The sequence below is a fragment of the Muscardinus avellanarius genome, assembly GCF_963383645.1.
Source record: "Muscardinus avellanarius genome assembly, chromosome: 5".
NCBI lineage: Eukaryota > Metazoa > Chordata > Mammalia > Rodentia > Gliridae > Muscardinus > Muscardinus avellanarius.
In genome coordinates this window covers 11,851,656-11,877,197 of record NC_137790.1, presented here as the reverse complement: position 1 = coordinate 11,877,197, position 25,542 = coordinate 11,851,656, and the positions used below count along the sequence as shown (strand labels likewise).

The window sequence follows — 25,542 nt, the reverse complement described above, 5'->3', positions numbered from 1 at the left end:
ACATTTTCAGAAATCAGAGATACTGAGACAGAGTATTCACCTCTCAATCGACATGATGGCACAACCCTGGATCAGGGAACAGACCAAGCTTTAAGTCTCAGGAAGGAAAACCTGATCCTCGTGGTCCGATCTATACAGTCATATATTATGTACATGGTAACAGTCTAGTCAAGGAAAGAAAGGACAGAAAGTTCATAAAACTACTTCAAAACTCAGGGCATGAAATGTAAAGAAACAAAACATTTAATGTACAATTTACCCCACTTGGCAATGTGTAAATCACACCCAGAGATAAAAACTTAGCTACAAATAGAACAAAAGAAAATGTGATTTAAGAAGTGATCTCAGGACCAGAGCTCTTCTGTTCTTCCAAACTTGTAAATCAGTGTGCTAGAGAGAGAAGAATACAAATCATGAGGAAAACACAAACAAGAGACGCAACCCATTTCCTAATATTATTATTAATATTATAATTATTTTGTAGAGTAGTTTAGCCAGTATGGCTGCGCTTAATTATTTCTTCTTAAAGACTAAGCAGCTACTACAAAGGAAACTTGGAAAGAGGTATTTCTCATGGTGGCAGATATTAGGCCCATTTTATATCCCTAGGAATCCACTATATCCAAGCTATAATCATCGAAGCATCCTAAAACATACCAGGCTGCAATTCTTCATTCCTTTAACCAATAATTACCATGTGTTGAGTACTGGCTAAGCACTCAACACATGATACTAAGTGTTAGCACCCCAGCTAAGTGCTGGGATGTGACTGAGTCAAAACAAACACATTCGTACGCTCATGGAGCTGGAAGTCTAGTGAGGGACACAATCAAATGCATTTCAAGTCCAACTGCAAAAGAAAAAGTCGCAAAGGAGCAGCATATGGCATCGTAAGGTACACGGAGCTGACCGAGTTGGAGAGAGGCCAAGGAAGGTCCTCCTGAGGACGCATGGCTGAACCGAGGCCCACAGGGTGGAAATGGCCTCAGCAAAGCCGGGGAAGGCACAGAGAGCCGGGCCCCTGGACTGTGGGCTGAGCTGCGGGCGCCTGCCGTCAACAGCCCAGAAGGGCTGGCAAGCAGGAATCCGACAGAGGTTTCGACCTGGAAACATGCCTGTGACTCGCCAGCAGAAGCATAAGTGCAGGCCTTGCACAGAGGAGCTCTCCTAGAGGGACACTGAGGAGAGCCAAGAGCAGATCTCGTGACTTCACAGGCGTGGTCCAGGGCAGGGTGAGCGGTGAGGAGGCCAGGGGAGCAGCGCCCCAGCTCGCACAGGACGCACACGGGTGGCCCAGTGACTGCCAGCCTCTGGGCCCCGCACAGTTGATGCGGCTGTCACTGTCCTCCAATGCTGCACGGTGTCTGTTCGCCGAGCTGTCATCGTCTACCACCACAAAGGGCTGGACCAGGACTTAAGTCCAATCCCTAAATATGCCTAAAACAATATGAAAATGTACCGTGCCCCCAGAAGGCCACCAGTCACATACCAAGAAATCAACCACAAGACTGCCAGAACTCAAACACCTTTCAAAATCAGGAGTACCCAGGCCATAGTGCAAGCAAAACCCAGACAGAACATGGGCCTCCCCCTGAGTGGAGAGTCCAGGAAGCCAGAGAGGTGAGAGGTTCGAGGCAGAGAAGAGAAAGCTCCCAGAGGGAGCGCGGCTGCGTACTGGTCAACAGGCGAGGTACCACACAGGGCATGGGGCGGACAGCTCCTTATGCTCCAGGGCAAAGTTCAAAGATGTTACGTGGAAGACCAAAAAATTTCAAGTCCAATAAATTGCATACAAAGCAACAAACAGGTGAAAATAGATACAAAACTCAGAATAAATAAAAGCAGAAATCAATAGAAATAAACTCAGAAGTAACAGGCAGATAGACAAGGGCATGAAAATAGTTCTAACACCCTCAGAATGTTCAAGAAGGTAGCAGAAAGCATGGCCACATGAAGGAGAGACGTGGAAAACGCACACAAGGCCCAAGTCAAGCCTCTCCCGGTGGAAACCAGAGCCCTGGAGATGGAGAGGTCAGCGGGGGAACTGAGAGACCAGCTGCGGAAGCAGAGCTTGGTGAACTCAGAGATGTGACAGTAAAAACTGTCCAAACTGAAGCACAGAGAGAGCACCACAGGAACAAGAAAACTGAACAACAGTGTGCTGTGGGGAAAGGTCGACAGGCCCAGTGAGAAGCTGGTGAGGGACATGTGCCGTGGACCCAGAGGCTCTAGAAGCAGAGGCAGGGAGGAGGGCTCCCAGGAATTCAGGGCCAGTCTGGGCTGCAGAGCAAAACCATCTCAAAGGAGAAATAGAAGCCTAATACACTTGAAATCAGAATCTCAGGAGACCAGGAAGGACAGAGAAGATATCTGAGCTGGCTGTGGTGGTGCACACCTGTAATCCCTGTACTTGGGGAGGCCGAGACAGGAGGGCCGCAGGTTCAAGGACAGTCTCAGCAACTTAGCAAGACTCTCAGTAACCTAGTCGAGAGACCATGTTTGAAAAGATAAATGATTTTTTTTTAAAAAGGCTAGTGGTATAGCTCAAGGTAGAATGCCTCTAGGTTCATTCCCTAGCACCACCAAAGAAGGAAGGAAGGAAGGAAGGGTAGCTGAAAAGAGTTCAAATTTGATGAAAATCATCTACCCATGATCCAAGAAACTCAATAAATCACAAGCAAAAAAAAAGAAAGAAAGAAAGAAAGAAAGAAAGAAAGAAAGAAAGAAAGAAAGAAAGAAAAGGAAAACTGCACCACAATACATTATAACTAGCGACAAAGTTCCTCAAGGTGTAGGTCTCACTTAGTGGATAGCATGAATACCTAACGTGCCTATGTTGACACTAAAACATTTGTTCTGAAGCACACAGAATACAGGCTTCACTCTGCAGCCTTTCTAGAAGATTTCCCCTATGAAATATTTTGTGTGTGTGTGGTACTGATGGAACCCTGGGACCTTCTTCCAGGCTACATTTCCAGACCTATTTTTTATATTTTATTTGGAAACAGAGCCTCACTTCATACCTGGTACAGCTCAGAAGTAGAATGCCCCTGGATTCCAACCCCAGTACCAAAAAAAAAAAAAAAAAAAAAAATTGGACTGGAGCATAGCTTAGAGGTATAATGCCCCTGGGTTCAATCCCCAGTATACCACAAAAAATAAACGATGATGATGATGATGATAATAATAATAATAATAATGGGGCTGAGAGTGTACCTCAGTAATAGAACCCCCTAGGTTCATCCCCAGGAACCCTTGCCCCCAACAAACACACACAAATCCCTGCTCTACATTTACTAGTTGAGTATCCTTAAGAAAGCTCTAAACCTCATTTCCTAATCTATAAAATGGGAATAACACCTAATATATTAAGTATTCAATGAGAATTAAACCAGGTGTGGTGGTACATGCTTGTAATCCCAGTACTTGGGAGGCTGAGACAGGAGGATTGCAGATTCAAGGTCAGCCTTGGCAAATAGTTAAACTCTCATTAACCTAGCAAGACCCTGTTTCAAAATAAAAATAAAAAGCCGGGCGTGGTGGCGCACACTTGTAATCCCTGCGCTTGGGAGGCTGAGACAGGAGGATCGCGCAGGTTCGAAGCCAGCCTCGGCTACTTAGGCTCTCAGCAACTTAGTGAGACCCTGTTTCCAAATAAAATATAAAAAAGGTCTGGGAGTATAGCCCGGAAGTAGAAAAGCCCCTGGGTTCCACCCCCAGTACCACCAATAAATAAATAAGTAAGTAAGTAAATAAATAAATAAATAAATAAATATAAAATAGGGCCGGGGGTGTAGCAACAACAACAACAATAACAAGGTGCATTAAAATGGTACGTGAAGCATCCAGCTGAGGTCCTGGCACAGTGCAGGGCCTGTCTACCAGGCTGGTGTACACTCTTATGTAATAGTGACATTTTTACCTTTTAAAAGAAGTCCTATCCATTGTAACTAATCCAAGAGATTTCTAGGTGTTTCTTTACACGCTGTTCTTGTAACAGAGCTAGTGTTTCTGTGTTAGAGGTACAGTTAAGAAATTAAGCAACTTACCTAAAAAATATAAGAGCATTTTGAAAAAACACAGCTAGTCCCGGATAAACATCAGTATCTGCACACACAAAGTAAAACAGATTAGAAGGTCATAAAATAATAAATGAATGATGGCTGAAAAGAGTTCAAATTTGATGAAAACCATCTGCCCATGATCCAAGAAACTCAATAATAGCAGTAAGTAATAAGTAGCAGTACAAAGTCTCTGTGCCATTCATCACGGCATGCTCTACATAGGAGGGCATTCTGCTGTAATAAAACTGAAATCAGAAAATGCCGTCTATTCTTCTAAAATAAAACACTGCTTTTACTCTAGATAAAAGCCAATGGTTTTAGCAGGCTTTGTTCTTGTCATAAACAATTGCTATGGTTCTAGGTATGTCAAGTGTGCTGACAGCTGACCCCTGTAGTCCCAGCTACTCAGGAGGCGGCGATGGGAGGACGGCCAGAGCCCAGGACTCTGGGACCAGAGTGGACAACAAAGCAAGAGCCCATCTCAAAACAAGAAAGCAGCCTGGCGTGGGCGGTGGCGCACGCTGGTAATCCTGGCACTCGGGAGGCTGGGACCCGAGGATCACCGTTTGCAGGCAGCCTCACTCCCTGTTTCAAAATAAAGAATAAAAAATAGGGCAGGGAGAAAAGAAAAAAAGCACCGAGGAAGCCGTGGCTTGTGCGTTTGCTCTTTATGCAGCAGTATAAAATGGGCTGGGATTAGCTCAGTGGAAGAGCACCTTTCTAAAATAGAAAGTGACAGAAGTCTGCAAATTAAATTCTTGTTTTTAACAAGCTGCTAATTTATTTTCTCCCAAGACTTCAGGAGTTATACTGTGTAAATGAACAGACATGCTCTTTCACTGACTCTGTCTTGGAGGAAACTACTACTATCTTCATAGAAAGAGAAAAGAAAACCTTAGAAACCACTCACATTACTCTGGAGAATTAAATATCACAGCACTATAGATGTTGATGAAGACATACTGGACAGGATGAAGAAACTGGTATAATAACAGTCTGGTTAAGAGGGCCAAGATCGAGGCTGACCCCTGGGCTCGACTCCTAATGCTACCACTGCTAAATGTATGACCTTGGGCAAATTACTTAATCTCAATGTATCTTGGTTTTCTTATCTGAAAAATAGGCATTATTATAGCACCTACCCTACAGAGAGTCAGAATTTAGACTGAATATACTGTTTATAATAGTACTTGGGAGCAGGGCGTGGTGGCACATGCTTGTAATCCCAGCATTTGGGAGGCTGAGGCAGAAGGATTCAGGTTCGCGGACAGCCTCAGTACTTAGTGAGGCCCTCTGAAACTCAGTGAGACCCTGTTTCAAAATAAAGACTAAAAAATAGGGCTGGGGGTGTAGCTCGGAGGTAGAATGCTTCTGGGTTCTATCCCCAGTACCACAAAAAAAAAAAGAATAGTACTTGGCCCATTAAATGGTACAGGTTGAGTATACCTTATCAAAAAATATTTGGGACCAGAAAGAAATATTTCATATTTCACTATTTTTTTCAAATTTTGGAATATTTTTACACAATGACATATCTTGGGGATGAGACCCAAGTCTAAATAAAAAATTGTTATGTTTTTTTTGTTTGTTTTTTGTTTTTTTTTTGTTTTTTTGCGGGTCTGGGGATGGAACCCAGGGGCATTTGACCTCTCAGCTACAGCCCCTGCCCTATTTTTTATTCTTTATTTTGAAACCGGGTCTCACTGAGTTGCAGAGGCCTCACTAAGTAGCTGAGGCTGTCCGCAAACCGCGATCCTCCAGATCTCAGCCTCCCAAATGCTGGGATTACAAGCGTGCGCCACCACGCCCGGCTTCAGTTATGTTTTATATATGTCTTATATACATAGACCGAAGGTAACTTTATACAGTATTTTAAATGCAACTGTGTGTGTGTGTGTGTGTGTGTGTGTGTGTGTGTGTGTGCGTGCGTGCGTGCTGGAGATAAATCCAACTGTGTGTGTGTGTGTGTGTGTGTGTGTGTGTGTGTGTGTGTGTGTGTGTGCTGGAGATAATCCTGGAGCAGTCTACCTCTTAGCTACATCCCCAGCCCCATTTTATTTTTTATTTGGAAAAAGGGTATCTCTAAGATGCTGAGAGCCTCGCTAAGCTACTGAAGCTGGCTTCAACCCTAGGATCCTCCCGTCTCAGTCTCTCAAGTCCTGGATTATAGCTGTGTACCACCATGCTTGGCGCTGTCAAGTAACTCTTAAAATAAGGAGAAGGCATCTGGGAGTAGTGGTATATGCTTGTAATCCCAGTTCGCAGCCAGCCTCAGGTACTTAGTGGGTTTCTCCACAACTTAGTGAGACTCTATTCAAAATAAAGAATTAAAAGCCAGGCAATGTGGCGCACACTTGTAATCCCAGCATTTGGGAGGCTGAGACCGGAGGATCACGGTTCATGGACAGCCTCAGCTACTTAGTGAGGCCCTCTGCAATTCAGTGAGACTGTTTCAAAATAAAGAATACAAAATTGGGCAGGGGGTATAGCTCGGAGTTCAAATGCTCCTGGGTTCGATCCCCAGACCTGCAAAAAAATAAAATAAAAATAAAAATAAAAATAAAGAAAGAATTTAAAAAATAGGGTTGGGGGTATAACTCAGAGGTAGAATGCCTCTGGGTTCAATCCCTAGTACTGCAAAAAAATAAAAATAAAAAAGCAAGCCAGGTGTGATGGCCCATGCTTATAATCCCAGTACTTGGGAGGCTGAGACAGAATGATCACAGGTTCTCAGTCAGCCTCAGCTACTTAGTGAGGTCCTTTGCAACTCAGTGAGGTCCTGTTTCAAAATAAAGAATAAAAAATAGGGTTGGGAGTATAGATCAGAGGTAGAATACCCTTGGGTTCAATCCCTAGTACTACAAAAATAAACAAACAAATAAATAAGCAAGCAAGCCAGCGAGCAAGCAAGAGGCCATTAGCCTGAGGCTGTCTTTGTACTTTGAATTCCACCAAAACTTGCTTTAATGTGTAAACAAAATAAAACCTGATTTAGGAGTATATTTTTTGTAATGGAAAATTTATCTACTTTGTTCCGTGTTTGACTTATAAATGCCTGCTGCTCATGCTGCTGGATAAAGCTCTCTGAATCATGAGACACTCTTTATTCAAATAAAACAGGTCAATTCTGAGAGAGAGAGAGAGAGAGAGAGAGAGAGAGAGAGAGAGAGAGAGAGAGAGAGAGAGAGAGAGTGTGTGTGTGTGTGTGTGTGTGTGTGTGTGTGTGTGTGTGAGAGACTGGTGATTGAAGCCAAGGGTAGTTATTCATCTTCCAAGCTACATCCTCAGCCCTGTTTTATTTTTTTATTTTGAAATGGTCTCACTAGCTGGGCATGGTGCAGGTCTGTAATCCCAGTACTTGGGATGCTGAGACAAGAGGATCACAAGTTCAAGGCCAACCTCAGCAAATTAGTGAGACCCTGTTTCCAAATTTAAAAATAGGGCTAGGGGTATAGCTTGAGTCCCCCCCCCGGGGGGGGGGGAAGAGGTCTCATTAAGTTGCAGAGGGCCTTGCTAAGTTGTTGAGGTTGGATGAGAACCTGCAACCCTCCTGTCTCAGCCCCCCAAGTACTGGGATAACAAGCATGCACCACCACATCCAACTTTATAAAGTTTTTCTTCATAAGGCAACTACAGAGACCTTTCAAGGAAATCAATGATAGAAACCCACCGTTCATGGAGTCAGAGAAAAAAATGAATTTAAAATACATTTTCCTGCATAAAATAGGCAGAGCTATAGAAGCAGATCATAGAAGAGTTGCAATTATCTAGGACTGGGGAAGAGGAGCATGGGGAATACTACAAAATGGCTCTGTGGTGTCTTTTGGGGATGATAAAAATGTTCTAAAACTGGATGGTGATAATGGGAACAAACCTTTTTTGAATAAAGCTGGGCATGGTGGAACATGCCATCTGTTTCAAAATGAAATATAAAAGAGCCAGGGGTATGGCCTGGAAGTAGAATACCTCTGGGGTTCAATCCCCAGTACCAGAAAAAAAAAAAGAGATATAATGGAAAGAAAGATTCTGGGGTCTACAGCCCTTACCTGAAATCCTTAGGGAAAGATATTCTTTGACAAGATATTCAGAATCCCAAGACAGGCACGGTGGCACACAGCCATAATTCTAGTACTTGAGAGGCTGAGACAGGAGGATCACAGGATTGAGACCAGTCTTAGCAACTTAGCCAGTCTCTCAGTAACCTAGCAAGATCCTATTTCAAAACAAAAAATTAGCCAGGCATGGTGGCACATGCTTGTAATTCCAGTACTTGGGAGGCTGAAACAGGAGGATGGCAGGTTCATGGCCAGACTCAGCAACTTAGTGAGACCCTGTTTCAAAATAAAGAATAAGAAATAGGGCTGGGGGATAGGGTACGTGTAGCTCAGAGGTCAAATGCCCCGAGGTTCAATCCCTAGTACTAAAAAAAAAAAGTAATATTACTTGTCAACATTAAACCAATTTTTAATAATAGAAAGGTAACCTGGAGTTCATGATCCACTGATTCTGAGCAGTAACAAACCATGTGCATTACACAGTACTCCTAAAGTGGACCTGGACCAAAACCCCATATTCAAATTGTTACAATTTATTCCTGAGAGGTGTGGTGGTGCACTCTGGTAATCCCAGCATTTGGGAGGCTGAGACAGGAGGATCGCAGTTCGCAGACAGCCTAAGCTACTACTTAGGCCCTTTGCAACTCAATGAGACCCTGTCTCAAAATGAAGAATAAAAAATAGGGCTGGGGATGTAGCTCGGAGTTTGAATGCCCCTGGGTTCCATTCCCAGTACTGCAAAAAAAAAAAAAAAAATTATTCCCACAGTACCACATGTGAATATGAACTGAGATGAGGACCACAGTGAAACCCCTGTCAGCTAATGTCAGGTTTTGCTGCCCCAAGGGTTATGAAAAGCTGATTCTCAGCACCTTGTGCATTGGGGATCATGTACAGAGCGCTCACCACACACCTGTACGGTTTCCCACTGTTGCCACTGCGGCCCCAGCCAGTGAGCCCAGCCTGGCTGTCTAGGGTAAGGAAGGGGCCAGGACTCCCAAGATGGGACAGCTGTGTCAGTGGCTGGGGTTTCCTAACGGGGGCCATCCTACTGCCCAATGACAGGCTCTATTAACATCGCAAGAATCTTCACACAGAAGAACAGCTTCAAGCTAAACCCTGTAGTTAAACTAAACTTGACTCCAGGTGGACTTAACAGACTAGGCTGACATAAAAGGCATCTGGCTCTAGCCTATGAAGTAAAGGAGGAGCACACACTTACTCTGAGTAACATATGCACCAAAGAGAATCCACATGGAAGCGATAAGCGAGCCAAACATCAACATGAAGCCGACGAAGAGCCAGACCCGGGCACCTGGGGGAGAAGGAGCGTTGTGACCTCACTCGGCCGCGGCGCTGTGTCCTTGACACAACCCAGACACAGCATTCGCCGGGGTATATACTATACTTCAAAGATAGTCACTGTTTACATAAATCTGCTACAACAGGTAACTGAAAGATTAACACACACACACACACACACACACACACACACACACACACACACACACACACAGATTAAACCATACCTAGAAAGAGAAAAAGAAAGTTACCTTTTTATTCACTAGAGATACTAATAGCTAAGTAAACTAGGAAAACTACCTTGGTAATTATTAAACTAAATTGGTCCATTAAACCCTTACCTAAAAAAGTATCCTGTGGCATATTTACCAAAATAATTGCTCTATAAGAAGTAGCAAATGTACTTCAGATAGTCATCACCAGGCAAGAATGTGAGATTTCAAATGAACAAGGACCAATGTGTCCCCTTTTAATCAGCAGTAGGCTTCAAAGATCACCCCATCACTCACTATAGTGTAATCGTGGTCACAGTCTTCAGGAGGATGGTCAGGCTTTTATGGCTGAGGCTGTAAACCTCTTCTTCTTTTTTTGGAACTGGGGATTGAACCCAGGGGCATTCTATCTCTGAGCTACATTCCCAGCCCAATCTTATTTTTATTTGGAAACAGAATCTATTTGCTGAGATTATCCTCAAACCTACAATCCTCCTGTCTCAGCCTCCCAAGCACTGTGATCACAGGTGTGCGCCATCACACCCGGCTCAAGCCAGCCACTCTTCAAGAGTACTACACACCCTTGAAAAATTCAAGGTCAGAGGTTTATCTTCATCTCTGGCTTAGATATACTTGTGGAATTCCACAATTATCAATAATGTAATCATCTGGACACTCAAGTAGATTCAACATATTTTTCTGAAAGCAGGTCAAGACCCTGTTCAGCCCAACCCTATAAAAAGGAGCAAAGCTCTGCTGATAGGAAAATAAAACCGTCAAACTCTGCACAGCAAATTGGTGATTTTTACTGTACCTAAGCTCTAATCATGCTGGCAAGAAGAAATGAAAGACACTATAAAAACACACATAAGGGCCGAGCGTGGTGGCGCACGCTTATAATCCCCGCGCATGGGAGGCGGACACAGGAGGATCGCGCAGGTTCGAAGCCAGCCGCGCATGCTGGCTTGGGAGACCTTGTTTCCAAATAAAAATATACAAAAAATAGGTCTGGGAGTGTAGCCCGGAGGTAGAAGGGCTTCCAGGAACCCCAGTACCACCATAAAAAAAAAAAAATCATAAAATAAAAAGGCACACCAAACAAAGGGACCAAATGGCTCTTGCCTGGAAACAAGCACGGCATGGTGGCTAGAAGCCCAGGCTCTGGGCTCTGCAGGCAGATGGCCCACCACCTGCACGCCCAGGTCCCCCACCTTCCTACTCTGTGATTTGGGACAAAGTATTAAGTTCTCTGTGCCAATACTCCTTCATCTACAAATAAGGACAATTGTCAGGCGTGGTGGCGCACACTTGTAATCCCAACATTTGGGAGGCTGAGACAGGAGGATGACAATTCAGGGACAGCCTCAGCTATATAGTGAAGCCCTTTGCAACTCAGTGAGACCCTGTTTCAAAAGAAAGACTAAGCCGGGCGTGGTGGCACACGTTTGTAATCCCAGCATTTGTAATCCCAGCATTCGGGAGGCAGAGGCCAGCCTCAGCTACTTAGTGAGGCTCTCAGCAACTTAGTGAGACCCTATTTCCAAATAAAATATAAAATAGGTCTGGGAGTATAGCCCAGAGGTAGAAAGGCCCTGGGTTCTACCCCCAGTACCACCAAAAAAATAAATAAATAAATAATAATAATAATAATAATAATAATAATAATAATAAGCTGGGCGTGGTGGCACATGCTTCTAATCCCAGCGTTTGGGAGGCTGAGACAGGAGGATCATGGTTCAAGGACAGCCTCAGCTACTACTTATTAAGGCTCTTTGCAACTCAGTGAGACCCTGTTTCAAAAATAAAGAATAAGAAATAGGGCTGGGGTGCACCTCAGAGGCAGAATGCCCCTGGGTTCCAGCCCCAATACTGCAAATAATATTATTATTATAAAATAAAGAATAAGAGCCGGGCGTGGTGGCGCACGCTTGTAATCCCCACACTTGGGAGGCAGAGACAGGAGGATCGCGCAGGTTCGAAGCCAGCCGTGCGTGCGCTGGCTTAGGAGACCCTGTTTCCAAATAAAAATGTAAAAATAGGTCTGGGAGTGTAGTCCAGAGATAGAAGGGCTTCCAGGAACCCCAGTACCACCAAAAAATAAATAAATAAATAAATAAAAAATAAAAAATAGGACAGACAGTATAGCTTGGAGGTCAAATGCCTCTGAGTCCCATCCAAGGAAGGAAGGAAGGAAGGAAGGAAGGAAAGGAAGGAAGGAAGGAAGGAAGGAAGGAAGGAAGGAAGGAAGGAAGGAAGGAAGGAAGGAAGGAAGGAAGAGGGAGGGCAGGCTGGAGTAGCTTGGACATAGAATGCCTCTGGATTCCATTCCCAATATTGCAAATAAAAAAAGAAAAGAAAAGAAAAGGACAATAAGAGCACTTACTTCATAGGATACTGTGACAGTGAGTTAATACTTTTAAGAACTCAGGACAGTCCCTGGTACACACTAAGCATTCCATAAGCATTGGGGTTTGTTACTGCGGTTGTTCCTGGGTTTGGTGGTACTAGAGGTTGAACCCAGAGGCATTCTACCTCTGAGTTACACCCTCAGCCCTTTTATATTTTTTGTTTTTGTTTTTTTGCAGTACTGGGGATGGAACCCAGGGACATTCTACCTCTAAGCTACACCCCCAACACTATTTTTATTCTTTATTTTGAAACAGGGTCTCACTGAATTGCAAAGGGCCTCACTAAGTAGCTGAGGCTGATTGTGAACCTACGATCCTCTGGTCTCAGTCACCCAAATTATTTTTTGTTTTGAAACAGGGTCTCCCGAGGTTGCTGAGAATCTCACTAAGTTGCAGAGACTAGTCTTGAACTTATGATCCTCCTGTCTCGGTCTCCCAAGTACTGGAATTACAGGTGTATACATCTGTTATTATTCCTAATCATCTTTCAAAATTCTTCTTCCACCTACTCCAAATTTCCAACTGTGACCACAAATCACTCTCTCTGCTCCTTGAATGTTGGAAACAGGGCTTCACATTCTATGCCTTTCACAAGGAATGCTACAATTCTGCTGAAAACATACTCCTGAGTCCTAACAAAGCACATTGTAAGCTAAATAAAGGAAAATTACTATTGGATGAAAATTCAAAAGAATTCCAATAGCCAGGCCTGGTGGGGCACACCTGTACCCTCAGTACTTGGGGGGCTGAGACAGGAGGATCATAGGTTCAAGACTAGCCTCAGTAACTTAGTGAGATTCTCAGCAACCTCGAGAGACCCTGCTTCAAAATAAAAATAAAATTGGGCGGAGAGTGTAGCTTGGAGGTAGAATGCCCCTGGGTACAATCCCTAGTACAAAAAAAAAAAAAAAAAAAAAAGAATTCCAATCAGACAGGAGGATCAAAGGTTTGAGACCAGCCTGAACAACTTAGTGAGACTCCCAGAATCACAAATAAAAATAAGTAAATAAATAAATAAATACAAATAAAAGAATTCTAAGCACCCACAACACCAGTACTTGGGATGCTAAGATAGGAACAGCAAGATCCTATTTCAAAATAAAACATTAAAGCCTGGTGTGGTGGTGAACACTTGTAATCTCAGTACTTGGGAGGCTGAAACAGGAAGTTTGCAGATTCAAAGCCACTCTCAGCAAGTTAGTGAGACCATGTTTCCAAATAAGAAATAAAATCAGGCTAGGGTATAACTTGGAAGTAGAATGCCTCTGGGTTCAATCCCCAGTTTAAAACAACAACAAAAATCCAACTACAAAGAATAATTGTAATTTATACTTAACAAACAGCAGGTTTCTTCTAAACCAGTGTTAGTCTACGGGTAGCTACGTTTTTAACCCAAACTGAGCTGTGAAAAACACCACAGTCCTAGGTTAGATTCCCTCACCTGTGTCCATTACTGTGCTGTTAGTGACAAAAGCCAGTGATCTTTTAAGTAACATTATTCATCGACATTATAGATAAGATTAAACCCACTGTTAGTACTACAAGAGTAATGTGGAGTCCATGATCAATTGATTTGAGTAGTAACTTTTTTTCTATACCAAAGGCAGTATAATAGGACATAAAAAGTAACATAAAGGATAGAAAGAATACTACAACTCTTTTAAAAGTTAATAAAAATGCTGGCTGTTACCATTACCAGTCCTGAGTGAAGGCTCATAAGGAAGCTTTGTTCCTCTTTGCCCGTGCCCACTAACGGTGCAAAGGCCTTACCTGTCCTGCCTAAGCAGCCGCTTTCATAGCTGTCGCCTCTCACCTGAGCATTGGACACGGCGTTTATCCTAGAACAACGGGAATCACCCAGTGAATTTCACGCCATCATGCATAAGTATTTACATAGCACTTAGAAGAGAAACAGATTATACCTTAACTAAAGTCAACATCTAAACAACTCAGTATATCATTGAACTTTATAAAAGGCACAATTGAGCCCTCCCACCCACAAGGTCCTATGGAGAGAAGACAAGGTCAGGGATCACCTGCCCACTAGGGGCAGTGGGCAGGTGATCTGAGTGGGCAGGTGAGCTGAGGCCTCTGAGGATCTTGGGTGCCAAATCACACTCATGGCCACAGCCAGAGCCACAGGTGATTTTCAGCTAATACCAGAGGTACTCAGTAAAATGAAGAGTAAAACAGGGGTAGGAAGTATAGATCAGTGGTTCAACGTGTGTTTAACATGTAAAGGAGGCTGGGTTTAATACCTAGCACATATAAAAAAAATAGCAATTTTTCTTTGTATTAAAAGTCAAGTGAAGAGCCGGGCGTGGTGGCGCACGCTTGTCATCCCCGCGCTTGGGAGGCAGAGACAGGAGGATCGCGCAGGTTCAAAGCCAGCCCCGTGTGCTGGCTTAGCAGACCCTGTTTCCAAATAAAAATGTAAAAATAGGTCTGGGAGTATAGCCCGGAGGTAGAAGGGCTTCCAGGAACCCCAGTACCACCAAACAAAAAATAATAAAAATAATAAATAAATAAATAAATAAATAAATAAATAAAAGTCAAGTGAGGGATTTCTGGGAAGATGACAACTGAGAAAACCAGCGTTTACGAGTCCTGCTAACACTCGATCTCTATTGTCACAAATCAGTGCTTTACATAGCCAGAAAACATTATCAATAGAGAAATAAACACCATAAATACAAAGAACAGAGAAAAAGAAGACTAGAAAAACAGCCAGAGAGGAGAAAAGAAACTGGCCCGCCTTGCGGTGGAGGGAGCCGCACCAAAACCATTTTGCCTCATAGCACCAGGCTCCAGAAAGGAAAAAAGAAACCAGGAGCGGAACTGAACAGCCGCAGATCAATAGGTCGTAATTCAGCAGTTCTTTGAGCGCATAGATCGTCTAAAACTTCCACTGGATAAGCTCATCACACCCTCCAGGGATTCAGAGTGGAGCTTAAAACCAGAAAGGAAATATGCCAGCCTCACAGCCAAGGGCGTGGCAGCAGCGCCATATTGCCAACAAAGGCAGCCAGTTCACCACACCGATGAGAGCTCCAGACCAGCGCACATCAAAAATGTAAGTGAAATTGTGGCTCCTACAGGAGAAATCCCAGCGCTGCACCCCCGCAGTTTTGATAAACTCCCTGGGTCTGAGAGATTGCAGATCAACCCAGTGAAGTTGTAGTGGTGGCAGAGATACCACACTCTAGTCGCAGCTCCCCGTGGGAAAACACACAGCCCGGCGCCCCTAGGGTCTCACACAGCCTCAACTAACTCCCTGGGTCTGAGACTTTGCAATACAACCCAGTAAAAGAGTACTGATGGCTGAGATTACCACAAACTTCAGAGATCCAGAGTGAAGTTGTGGTGACCCAAAGAACCCAGAGAAGACACAACTTCAGAAATCATGGGAAAGAGGAATAACAGTGGAGCAATGAGCTCCCACAACCCCACAATATCTGAACCTGATAACACAGAAATGCAGAGGTCTCTAGAAGATCAAATCAGGAATGTAACTGTAGAAATAATATAGGACCTTCAAAAAGAATTTAGAGAGAGTATGAAAGAAATAAAGGATGCAATCATTGAAGTAAAGGCATCAATTCAAATTATAAACAACTGATTAGACCACATGGAGAATAGAATCTCCCTCCTAGAAGATGATCACTCCAAAAATGAACGCATAGTTTATAACAGAAAAAACAATTCAACAGCAGGAATTCAACATTGAAGAAATATGGGCCCATTTTAAGAGAGCTAACCTAAGAATAATCAGAATAGAGGAGGGAAAAGAAGATGAAACCAAAGGGATCAACAATCTCTACAAAGAAGTAATAGCAGAAAATTATCCAAAACATAGAGCAAGAGGTCAATACACAGGTTCAGGAAACTTCTAGAACTCCCTTTAGACAAGATCAAAGAAAAGGTTCCCCACACCACATAATAGTGAAAATGACCAAAGTAGAAGCCAAGGAGAAAATCTTAAAGGCAACAAAATCAAAAGGCCAAGTAACATTCAGAGGCAAACCAATTAGAATCACTCCAGACATTTAAAGCCAACTTTGAAAGCCAGAAGGGCCTGGAGTAATATATTCCAAACTCTGAAAGAAAACAACTTCCAGCCAAAAATTTCCTACCCAGCAAAACTATCTTTCAAGTTAGATGGGGAAATAAGAAGCTTCCATGACAAACAGAAACTGAAGAAATTTATGTCTTCAAAACCAATGCTAGAGCCGGGCGTGGTGGCGCACGCTTGTAATCCCCGCGCTTGGGAGGCAGAGACAGGAGGATCACGAAGGTTCGAAGCCAGCCCCACGTGCTGGCTTAGGAGACCGTGTTTCCAAATAAAAATGTAAAAATAGGTCTGGGAGTGTAGCCCGGAGGTAGAAGGGCTTCCAGGAACCCCAGTACCACCAAAAAAAAAAAAAAAAAAAAAACCAGCAGTAGAAAAAATTCTCAAAGAGATAAACTACAAATAGGTAATACACGCCAGAAACAGAGAAACAAGAATTTCCATCCAGCAGACAACTAAGCAAAGAAGAATAAACAGTATTTCAAACAGAAATAAAATCTTAACATGTTAGGAATTAAAAATCATATCTTAATAATCACACTGAATGTAAATGGCCTCAACTCCCCAATAAAGATAGGAACAAACTCAAGGTAAAGGGCTGGAGCAAGGTAATCCATGCTAACGGAACTCAAAGGCAAACAAGAGTAGCAACTATGATAGAAGACAAGTTAGACTTCAAGCCCAAACTTATTAGAAGAGACAAAGGTCATATTTTACTGGTAAAAGGAACAATCCAGCAAGAGGAAATAACAATAATCAACATCTATGCCACAAACATAGGTGCAGCTACTTTCATAAAACAAACTCTTTGTGACATGAAGTCACACATAAATCCCAATACAATAACACTGAAAGACTTCAACACCCCTCTCACACCATTAGACAGATCTTCCAGAAAAAAGGTCAGTAAAGATGCCTCAGACCTAAAAAACACCATTAATCAAATGGACCTGTTGGATACATATAGAATATTTCACCCAAATAAAGCAGAGTTTACATTTTTCTTAGGTGCTCACAAAACTTTCTCCAAAACAGATCACATCCTGGGACACAAAATGAGCGCTAGCAACTTCAAAAAATGTGTCTTTTCAGACCATAATGGAATGAAACTAGAAATCAACATAAGAAGACCCAGAGAAACCACATAAACATGTAAAGACTGAACACGACACTTCTGAATGAAGAATGGGTCATAGAAGACGTAAAAGGTGAAATCAAGAAATTTCTAGAAACAGTCGGGTGTGGTGGCACACGCTTGTAATCCCAACATTCAGGAGGCTGAGTCTGGAGGATCACGGTTCGCGGACAGCCTCAGCTACTCAGTAAGGCCCTCCACAACTTAGTGAGACCCTGTTTCAAAATAAAGAATAAAAAATAGGGCAGGGGGTATAGCTAGGAGGTCAAATGCCCTTGGATTCCATCTCCAGACCCGTTAAAAAAAAAAATTCTAGAAACAAATGAAAATAGTGACACAACATATCAAAATTTCTGGCACACTTTAAAGGCAGTATTAAGAGGAAAATTATAGCACTGAGTGCTCACATAAGAAAAACAGAAAATCTTCAAATAAACAACCTAACGACACACCTTAAAGCCCTTGAAAAACAGGAACAATCTAATCCCAAAGCCAGTAGAAGACAGGAAATTATTAAAATCAGAGCAGAAATTAATGAAGCATAGAATAAAAAATATATATAGAAAATCAACAAAACCAAAAGCTGGTTTCTTGAAAAAAATTAACAAGATAGATAAACCACTAGCCAACCTAAAAAAAAGAGATAATCAACCCAAATTATGAAGATAAGAGATGAAAAAGGAGGCATTACTGCTGACAGTATAGAAATCCAGAGGATTATCAGAAACTACTTTGAAAAACTATACTCCAACAAAATGAAAAATCTGGAGGAAAATGACAACTTTCTAATAAATACAACCTTCCTAAACTGAGTCAAGAAGATATAGAACACTTAAACCAACCAATAACAATCAAAGAGATTGAAACAGCAATCAAGAGCTTACCATCAAAGAAAAGCCCAGGACCAGATGGTTTTCCAAGTGAATTCTATAAAACCTTTATAGAAGAGCTAACTCCAATACTCCTCAAACTATTTCGCAAAATAGAAAAAAGTGGGACTCTCCCAAATACATTCTATGAAGCCAACATCACACTAATACCCAAACCGAATAAAAACAGTTCAAGGAAGGAAAACTACAGGCCTACATCTCTGATGAACTTGTATGCAAAACTATTAAACAAAATACTAGCAACACGCATTCAAAACCACATCAAGAAAATCATACACCATGACCAGGTAGGGTTCATCCCAGGGATGCAAGGCTGATTCAACATATGAAAAATCAATCCATATATATGTTGGGGCCGAGATGTAGCTCATATATTGGGGCCAGGATGTAGCTCAGTGACAAAGCGCCTGCTTTGCAGGTGTGGTGCTCTAGGTTCGATCTCCAGTTCCAAAAAAGACAAAAAAAGAACCCCTTTAATTCATCATATAAACAGAATCAAAGACAAAAATCACATGATCATTTCAATAGATGTTGATAAAGCATTTCATAAAAGCCAACATTCATTTATGATAAATGCACTGCAAAGAATTGGAATAGAAGGAATGTATCTCAACATCATAAAGACAATCTACAATAAGCCTACAGCCAACATCATATTAAATGGGGGAAAACTTCAAGAATTCCCCCTAAAAACTAAACAAGACAAGGATGACCATTATCACCACTTTTCTTCAATATAGTATTAGGGACTCTAGCCAGAGCAATAAGGCAAGAAAAGGAAATCAAAGGAGTACAAATAGGAAAAGAACTCAAACTTTCACTATTTGCAGATGACATGATACTATATTTAGAAAACCCAACAAACTCAACGAAAAGGCTTATAGAGCTGATCAACAAATTCAGATAAGTGTCTGGATACAAAAATCAATCTCAAAAAATTGGAAGCTTTTCTGTACACCAACCATAAATACACTGAAAAAGAAATTCAGAAAACCCTTCCACTCAGGATCTCCCACAAAAAAGTAAAATACTTAGGAATAAATTTAACCAAGGAGGTAAAAGACCTTGGCAAAGAAAATTATAAAACATTGAAAAAAGAAATCGAAGATCTTAGAAGATGGAAAGATCTTCCATGTTCATGGATAGGCAGAATAAATATCATTAAAATGGCCATACTTCCAAAAGTGATTTACAGATTTAATGTAATGCCCATTAAATTACCAAGATTATTCCTCACAGACATAGAAAAATCAGTCCTTAAATTCATTTGGAACAACAAAAACCCAGAAAAGCCAAAGTAGTTCTCAGCAACAAAAACCATGCAGGAGGAATCACAATACCTGACTTTAAACTATACTACAAAGCCACTGGAATAAAAACAGCATGGTACTGGCACAAAAACAGATACATAGACCAATGGAGCAGAATACTAGACCCAGATACAAATCCACACACTTACAGCCAATTGATATTTGAAAAAGGGGCCAAAAACATACACTGGAAAAAAGATAGCCTGTTCAACAAATGGTGTTGGCAAAAGTGGTTAACCATGTGCAGAAAACTGGAAATTAATCCCACTTTCTCACCCTGCACAAGAGTCAATTCAAGATGGATCAAAGACTTGGAAATTAGACCACAGACCTTGAGGCTCCTTGAAGAGGGCATAAGTCCAACACTGCAACACATAGGCACAGATAAAAACTTTCTCAACAAGACCCCAAAGGCACAACAAACTAAAAGGCGAATCAATATGTGGGATTGCATGAAACTGAAGAGCTTCTGTTGAGCAAAGGCAACTGTCAAGAAGCTCAATCGAGAGCCAACAAAATGGGAGATTTTTGCCACCTACTCCTCCCATAGAGAACTAATATCTAGAATATACAGAGAACTCAAGTAACTCAACACTAAAAAAACAAACAATACAATCAAAAAATAGGCAAGCGAACTAAATAAACACTTCACGAAATAAATTCAAATGGCCAATAATGCATGAAAAAATGTTCAACATCATTGGCAATCAGAGAGATGCAAATTAAAACTATCCTGAGATTTCACCTAACCCCAACTATAATGGCAATCATTCAAAACACAAACAACAACAAATGCTAGCAAAGAGAAGTGAGAACTCTAAAACATTGTTGGTGGGACTGCAAATTAGTGCAACCACTTTGGAAAACAGTATGGAGGATTCTCAGAAGAATGGGAACAAATCTACCATTTGATCCAGCAATACCACTTCTGGGTATCTACCCAAAAGAAAGGAAACCAAACTACCAAACTAATGCATGTGTATCTATGTTCATAGCTGCACAATTCACCATAGCCAAACTATGGAACCAGCCAAGATGTCCATCAACTGATGAATGGATTACAAAACTGTGGGATATGTACACAATGGAATTTTACTCAGCCTTAAAAAAAAACACAATTACATCATTTTCAGGGAAATGGATGGAACTGGAGGCCATTATGCTAAGTGAGATTCGTCAGTCACAAAAAATAAGAAATTGGATGTTTTCCCTAATATGTGAAAGCTAAAGAGAAATGGATCATAGGAGGAACTCTAGATGAAAAAGGAAATCCTATAGAGGATCAAACAAGATGACCTAAATTAGGGGATGAGAGTGGGGAAGAAGGAAATTCTCTAAAGCACACAATTCTTAAACATATTGAAGTCAATCACTAAACCAAGCATGGGAAGGAGGGATGGGGAGGGAATGGGGTGGGAATTGGGAAGGGGCTAAATGGGAGATGTGTACATATACGTCCACAGAAGTTTTTTACCCCAATATGATGTATGAATACAATGCACCAATTTAAAAAAAATTTAATGCATAAAAAGATTAAAAAAATAAAATTTAAAAATAAAAATAAAAGTCAAGTGAGAGCCGGGTGTGGTGGCGCACACTTGTAATCTCAGCACTTGAGAGGCTGAGAGAGGGGGATTGAGCAGGTTCCAAGCCAGCCTCTTGGTGAGGCTCTCAACAACTTAGTGAGACCCTGTTTCCAAATAAAAATACAAAATAGGTCTGGGAGTATAGACCAAAGGTAGAAAGCCTCTGGGTTCCATCCCCAGCACCACACACACACACACACACACACACACACACACAAAGTCACATGAGCCAGGCGTGGTGGTGCACGCTTATAATCCCAGCATTTGGGAGGCTGAGAAAGGAGGACCGCCTTTCATGGACAGTCTCAGCTGCTTAGTGAGGCCCTCTGTCATTCAGTGAGACCCTGTTTCAAAATAAAGAATAAAAAATAGGACAGGGGCTATAGCTCGAAGGTAGAATGCGACTGTGTTCAATCCCCAGTATCAAAATAAATAATCATAAATAAATATATAAATAAATAATAAAACTTCTGACAGAACAAGAAAATTATGTAGTCTTAATGTTTAATATATTTTTAAAAATTGTTAAAAGGCTCTCAAAGTCTTATGGAGTGAATAGGCAGACGTGGTGGTGCACTCCTGTAATCCCAGTACTTGGAAGGCTACGACAGGAAGGTTGCGGATTTAAGGACAGCCTCAGCAATTTAGCAAGACCCTGTTTCAAAATAAAAAAGAGTGCTGGGGGGCAGCTCAGAAGTTCAATCTTCAGTACCAAAAGAAAGAATCTTGAATTGAGAATTGCGTTCATACTTACATGAAGAAAGCCAATGTGGAAAACACACCACACGTGTGAAAAGCATGGTTCAACTGTTCTGGCTTAGGATATACCACGGCTGCATCGATCATGATCCACCAACCTGTAAAAAACTTACGGGAGACCAAAGACATTAAAACACTAAAACTAGCTGGGCGTGGTGGCGCACACTTATAATCCCAGCATTCGGGAGGCTGAGACCGGAGGATCGTGGTTCACAGCCAGCCTCAGCTACTTAGTGAGGCCCTCCGCAACTCAGTGAGACCCTGTTTAAAAATAAAGGATTAAAAAAAAAAAAAAATAGGGCAGGGGATGTAGCTCAGAGGTAGAATGCCCCTGGGTTCCATCCCCAGACCCACAGAAAACAAAACTAACAAAAAAAAACACTAAAACTTGTTAGCACAATGCCTGCTCCTTAACACTCCTTCTTCCTACAGATCACATAGACAGAACAAAACGAGTTGCTGGAATATAAAAATCAGAGCTTCTTGTTACTTGCTCTTCATAGCAGATCACATAAACACACCTAGTCAAATCTGAGTAAGAGTATGAAGTTCTGCCCTCAGTGTGAGAAAAGTTAATTTGGGATTGGCTTACCTGTTTCTTCCATCCACTATAAAAATAAGAAGAATTATTATCATTATTATTATTATTATTATCATTATTATTATTTTGATAATACTGGGATGGAACCCAGGAGCATTCTACCTCTGAGCTCCACCCCCTGCCCTACTTTTTATTCTTTATTTTGAAACAGGGTCTCACTGAGTTGCAGAGGGCCTCACTAAGTAGCTGAGGCTGTCTGCGAACCGCGATCCTCCGGTCTCAGCCTCCCAAATGCTGGGATTACAAGCGTGCGCCGCCATTCCCGGCTTCATCACTATAATTAAATAAAACAAAAGCTCCAACATAACCAACTCCCTAATGATCTGACATGTCTCTTCTCTCTAGAGAATATTCCTTTGTACTACCCCCTAGCCCTTTTGCTCCCATAAATGAGCTGTATGCTTTCCAAGAGTCAGTCATCACACCTCCAAAACTACCTAAACCTACTAATGTGTAAATTATGTAATTTAACTAAATGCCATATAACCAACTGAACATGAGTTCGTAAAACGTGATGTTTCAGCCAGGTATGGTGGCGCACGAATGTAATCTCAGAACTTGGGAGGCTAAGACAGAAGGGTCACAGGTTTGAAGCCAGCCTTGGCAACATAGTGAGGCTCTCAGCAACTTTGTGAGATCCTGTTTCCAAATTAAAAATTAAAAATAGGGCTAGGGGTGTAGCTCAAAGATAGAATGCTCCTAGGTTCAAATCTCCACACCACACAAAAAAACCAATGTTTCTATACAAGCTAAGCTGAACAGACCTGAAGTAGACAAATTGCTAAACAATGTTCTTTAAACATCAAGTGCATGTATGATGATGACCTTTTTCTGAATCCCTGCCACAATAGGGAAGCTAGGAACTTAAGTGTTCACTCTTGCAATCCCAGCTACTCGGGAGGCCTAGGCAGAAAGACTGCAAATGGAAGGCCAGCCTCAGCAATTTAGGGAGATCCTTCTTTGAAATAAGAAATAGACAGGACTGGGACATAACTCAATGATAGAACATCCCTGGGTTCAATCCTAACCTCAGTAAGGAATGGGGGCGGGATTGGGGGAGGGTAGTAAAAGATGCTGAAATTTATTTCCAAAAAACACGGGGCGGGGTGTGGTTGACAGAATGAAAAGCAAGATTAGTCATGTTTTATTTTTTGAAGCTAGCTGATAGGTATATGGGGTGATTTTTTTTTTCGTAGTAGTAGTAGGAATTCAACCTCGGGACATTTGGACATTCTACCTCTGAGCCATACCCTCAGACCTTTTTTTGAAAACAGTGTCTCATTAAGCTTCTAGGACTAACTTCAAACATGAAATCCTCCTGTCTTAGCCTCCAAAGTACCAAAATTACAGGTACATGTCACCAGTCCCACTTGAGAGGAACTGTTTATACAATTCTCTACTTCTGTTTATATTCCTGACATTTTCAAAAACAAAAAGTTAAAAAGAAGCCAGGCCGGGTGGGGTGACACACGCTTGTAATCCCAGCATTCGGGAGGCTGAGACAGGAGGACTGCTGTCCGCTGACAGCCTCAGCTACTTAGTGAGGCCCTATGCTGTCAGTGAGACCCTGTTTCAAAATAAAGAATAAAAAATACATCTGGGGGTGTCGCTGGGAGGTAGAATGCCCCTGGGTTCCATCCCCATACCCATAAAAAAAAAAAAAAAATAGGGCCGGGGGTGTAGCTCAGAGGTAGAATGCCCCTGGGTTTCATCCCTATTACCATAAAAAAAAAAAAAAAAGGTTAAAAAAATACCAAGGAAAGGAAAATTAGGCAATAGTTTCCTCCACAAATGTCTTCCTCTTCTGTCCCCAGTGCTGTAGCTAGGACATAAACATAGGACCTGTGGCTTCCCTAGGGCAGCTGTACTGTCAACACATCCTGACCTTCAACGACTTACAGGATCTTTGTTTTTGGTTTTGGTTTATTTGCAGGTCTGGGGATGGAACCCAGGGACATTCGACCTCCAAGCTACACCCCCTACCCTATTTTTTATTCTTTTTTTGTGTGTGTGGTGGTACTGGGGTTCCTGGAAACCCTTCTACCTCTGGGTTACACTCCCAATACCTATTTTATACTTTTTTATTTGGAAACAGGGTCTCCTAAGCCAGCGTGCGCGGCTGGCTTCAAACCTGCGCGATCCTCCTGTCTCCGCCTTCCAAGCACGGGGATTACAAGCTTGTGCCACCACGCCCAGCTATTCTTTATTTTGAAACAGGTTCTCAGTAAGTTGCAGAGGGCCTCACTAAGTAGCTGAGGATGTCCACGAACCACAATCCTCCAATCTCAGCCTCCCAAATGCTGGGATTACAAGCATGTGCCACCATACCCAGCTATACGATATCTTTGAATTACATCAAATTCTAAGCCTTGGAGAACATTAAAGTACTTACACATATTTTATCATTAAAGTAAAAATGCTACTGCCTATAATAAGTGTATTATCATCAGAACCAGAGAAAAGATGCTAAGTTTAACAAATTTATAATGTCAGATAAATCCAGGGCCTACCATGTTTGGTAATAATAGTATGTAGACTCTGGATAATTATCAATACAAAACAACAGCACAATAAAATAGTTCTGAAGAGGTATGTATTCACAGTTCAAAGGAACCACATCAGCGTCCAGAGCAGCAGATGCGGCGTCATCCCCACCCGGGCTTCCCACTCACCAGTATGCCCGCGACCACGGAGGCCACGGCATTTCTCCTCTCACCCCAGTCAATACATTCACATTCTGGCCATCGGAAGTTATCAAGGAAGCCTGCCATTTTTACTTCCACAGCATGGGTTTTTCATTAAATACTATATCCTGCAAACAAAAACAAAGAAACATGAATATACTATAATGAACCCCACTTTTCTGTATAATTATAATGCACCATTTTAAAAAGTTTAATAAAAATTTTAAAAAATTGGCCTAAGGGAATGTTTTATTTCTGGCAAGAGAGTACATTTCATTCAGAGATTCCAAATTTTTATAATGAAACAGATACAGTTTTAGAAAACGATGCTTTGGTATCAGCTAAAATGATTATGAATTCAGAGATATATCCAGGGATCCAGAGATGCCATATGCAATGGGGAAATGACATCACTCCTAAGGGAATATTTTAAAGAACTGAAATATCTTACTCCTTTCTTTCTTTAT

General features: G+C 41.8%; 1 protein-coding gene across 1 annotated transcript; it reads right to left on the bottom strand.

The window, feature by feature from the left end:
* Nucleotides 1-344: 344 nt before the first annotated feature.
* On the bottom strand, nucleotides 345-25,162 carry TMEM50B (transmembrane protein 50B; the record flags this gene model as incomplete). The annotated part of the gene is made up of 6 exons (XM_080695509.1): nucleotides 345-390; nucleotides 4,050-4,107; nucleotides 9,342-9,434; nucleotides 13,812-13,879; nucleotides 21,786-21,898; nucleotides 25,064-25,162. 6 exons carry the CDS (start codon nucleotides 25,160-25,162, stop codon nucleotides 345-347), a joined length of 477 nt encoding a protein of 158 aa, XP_080551635.1.
* Between the last annotated feature and the right edge of the window lie 380 nt (nucleotides 25,163-25,542).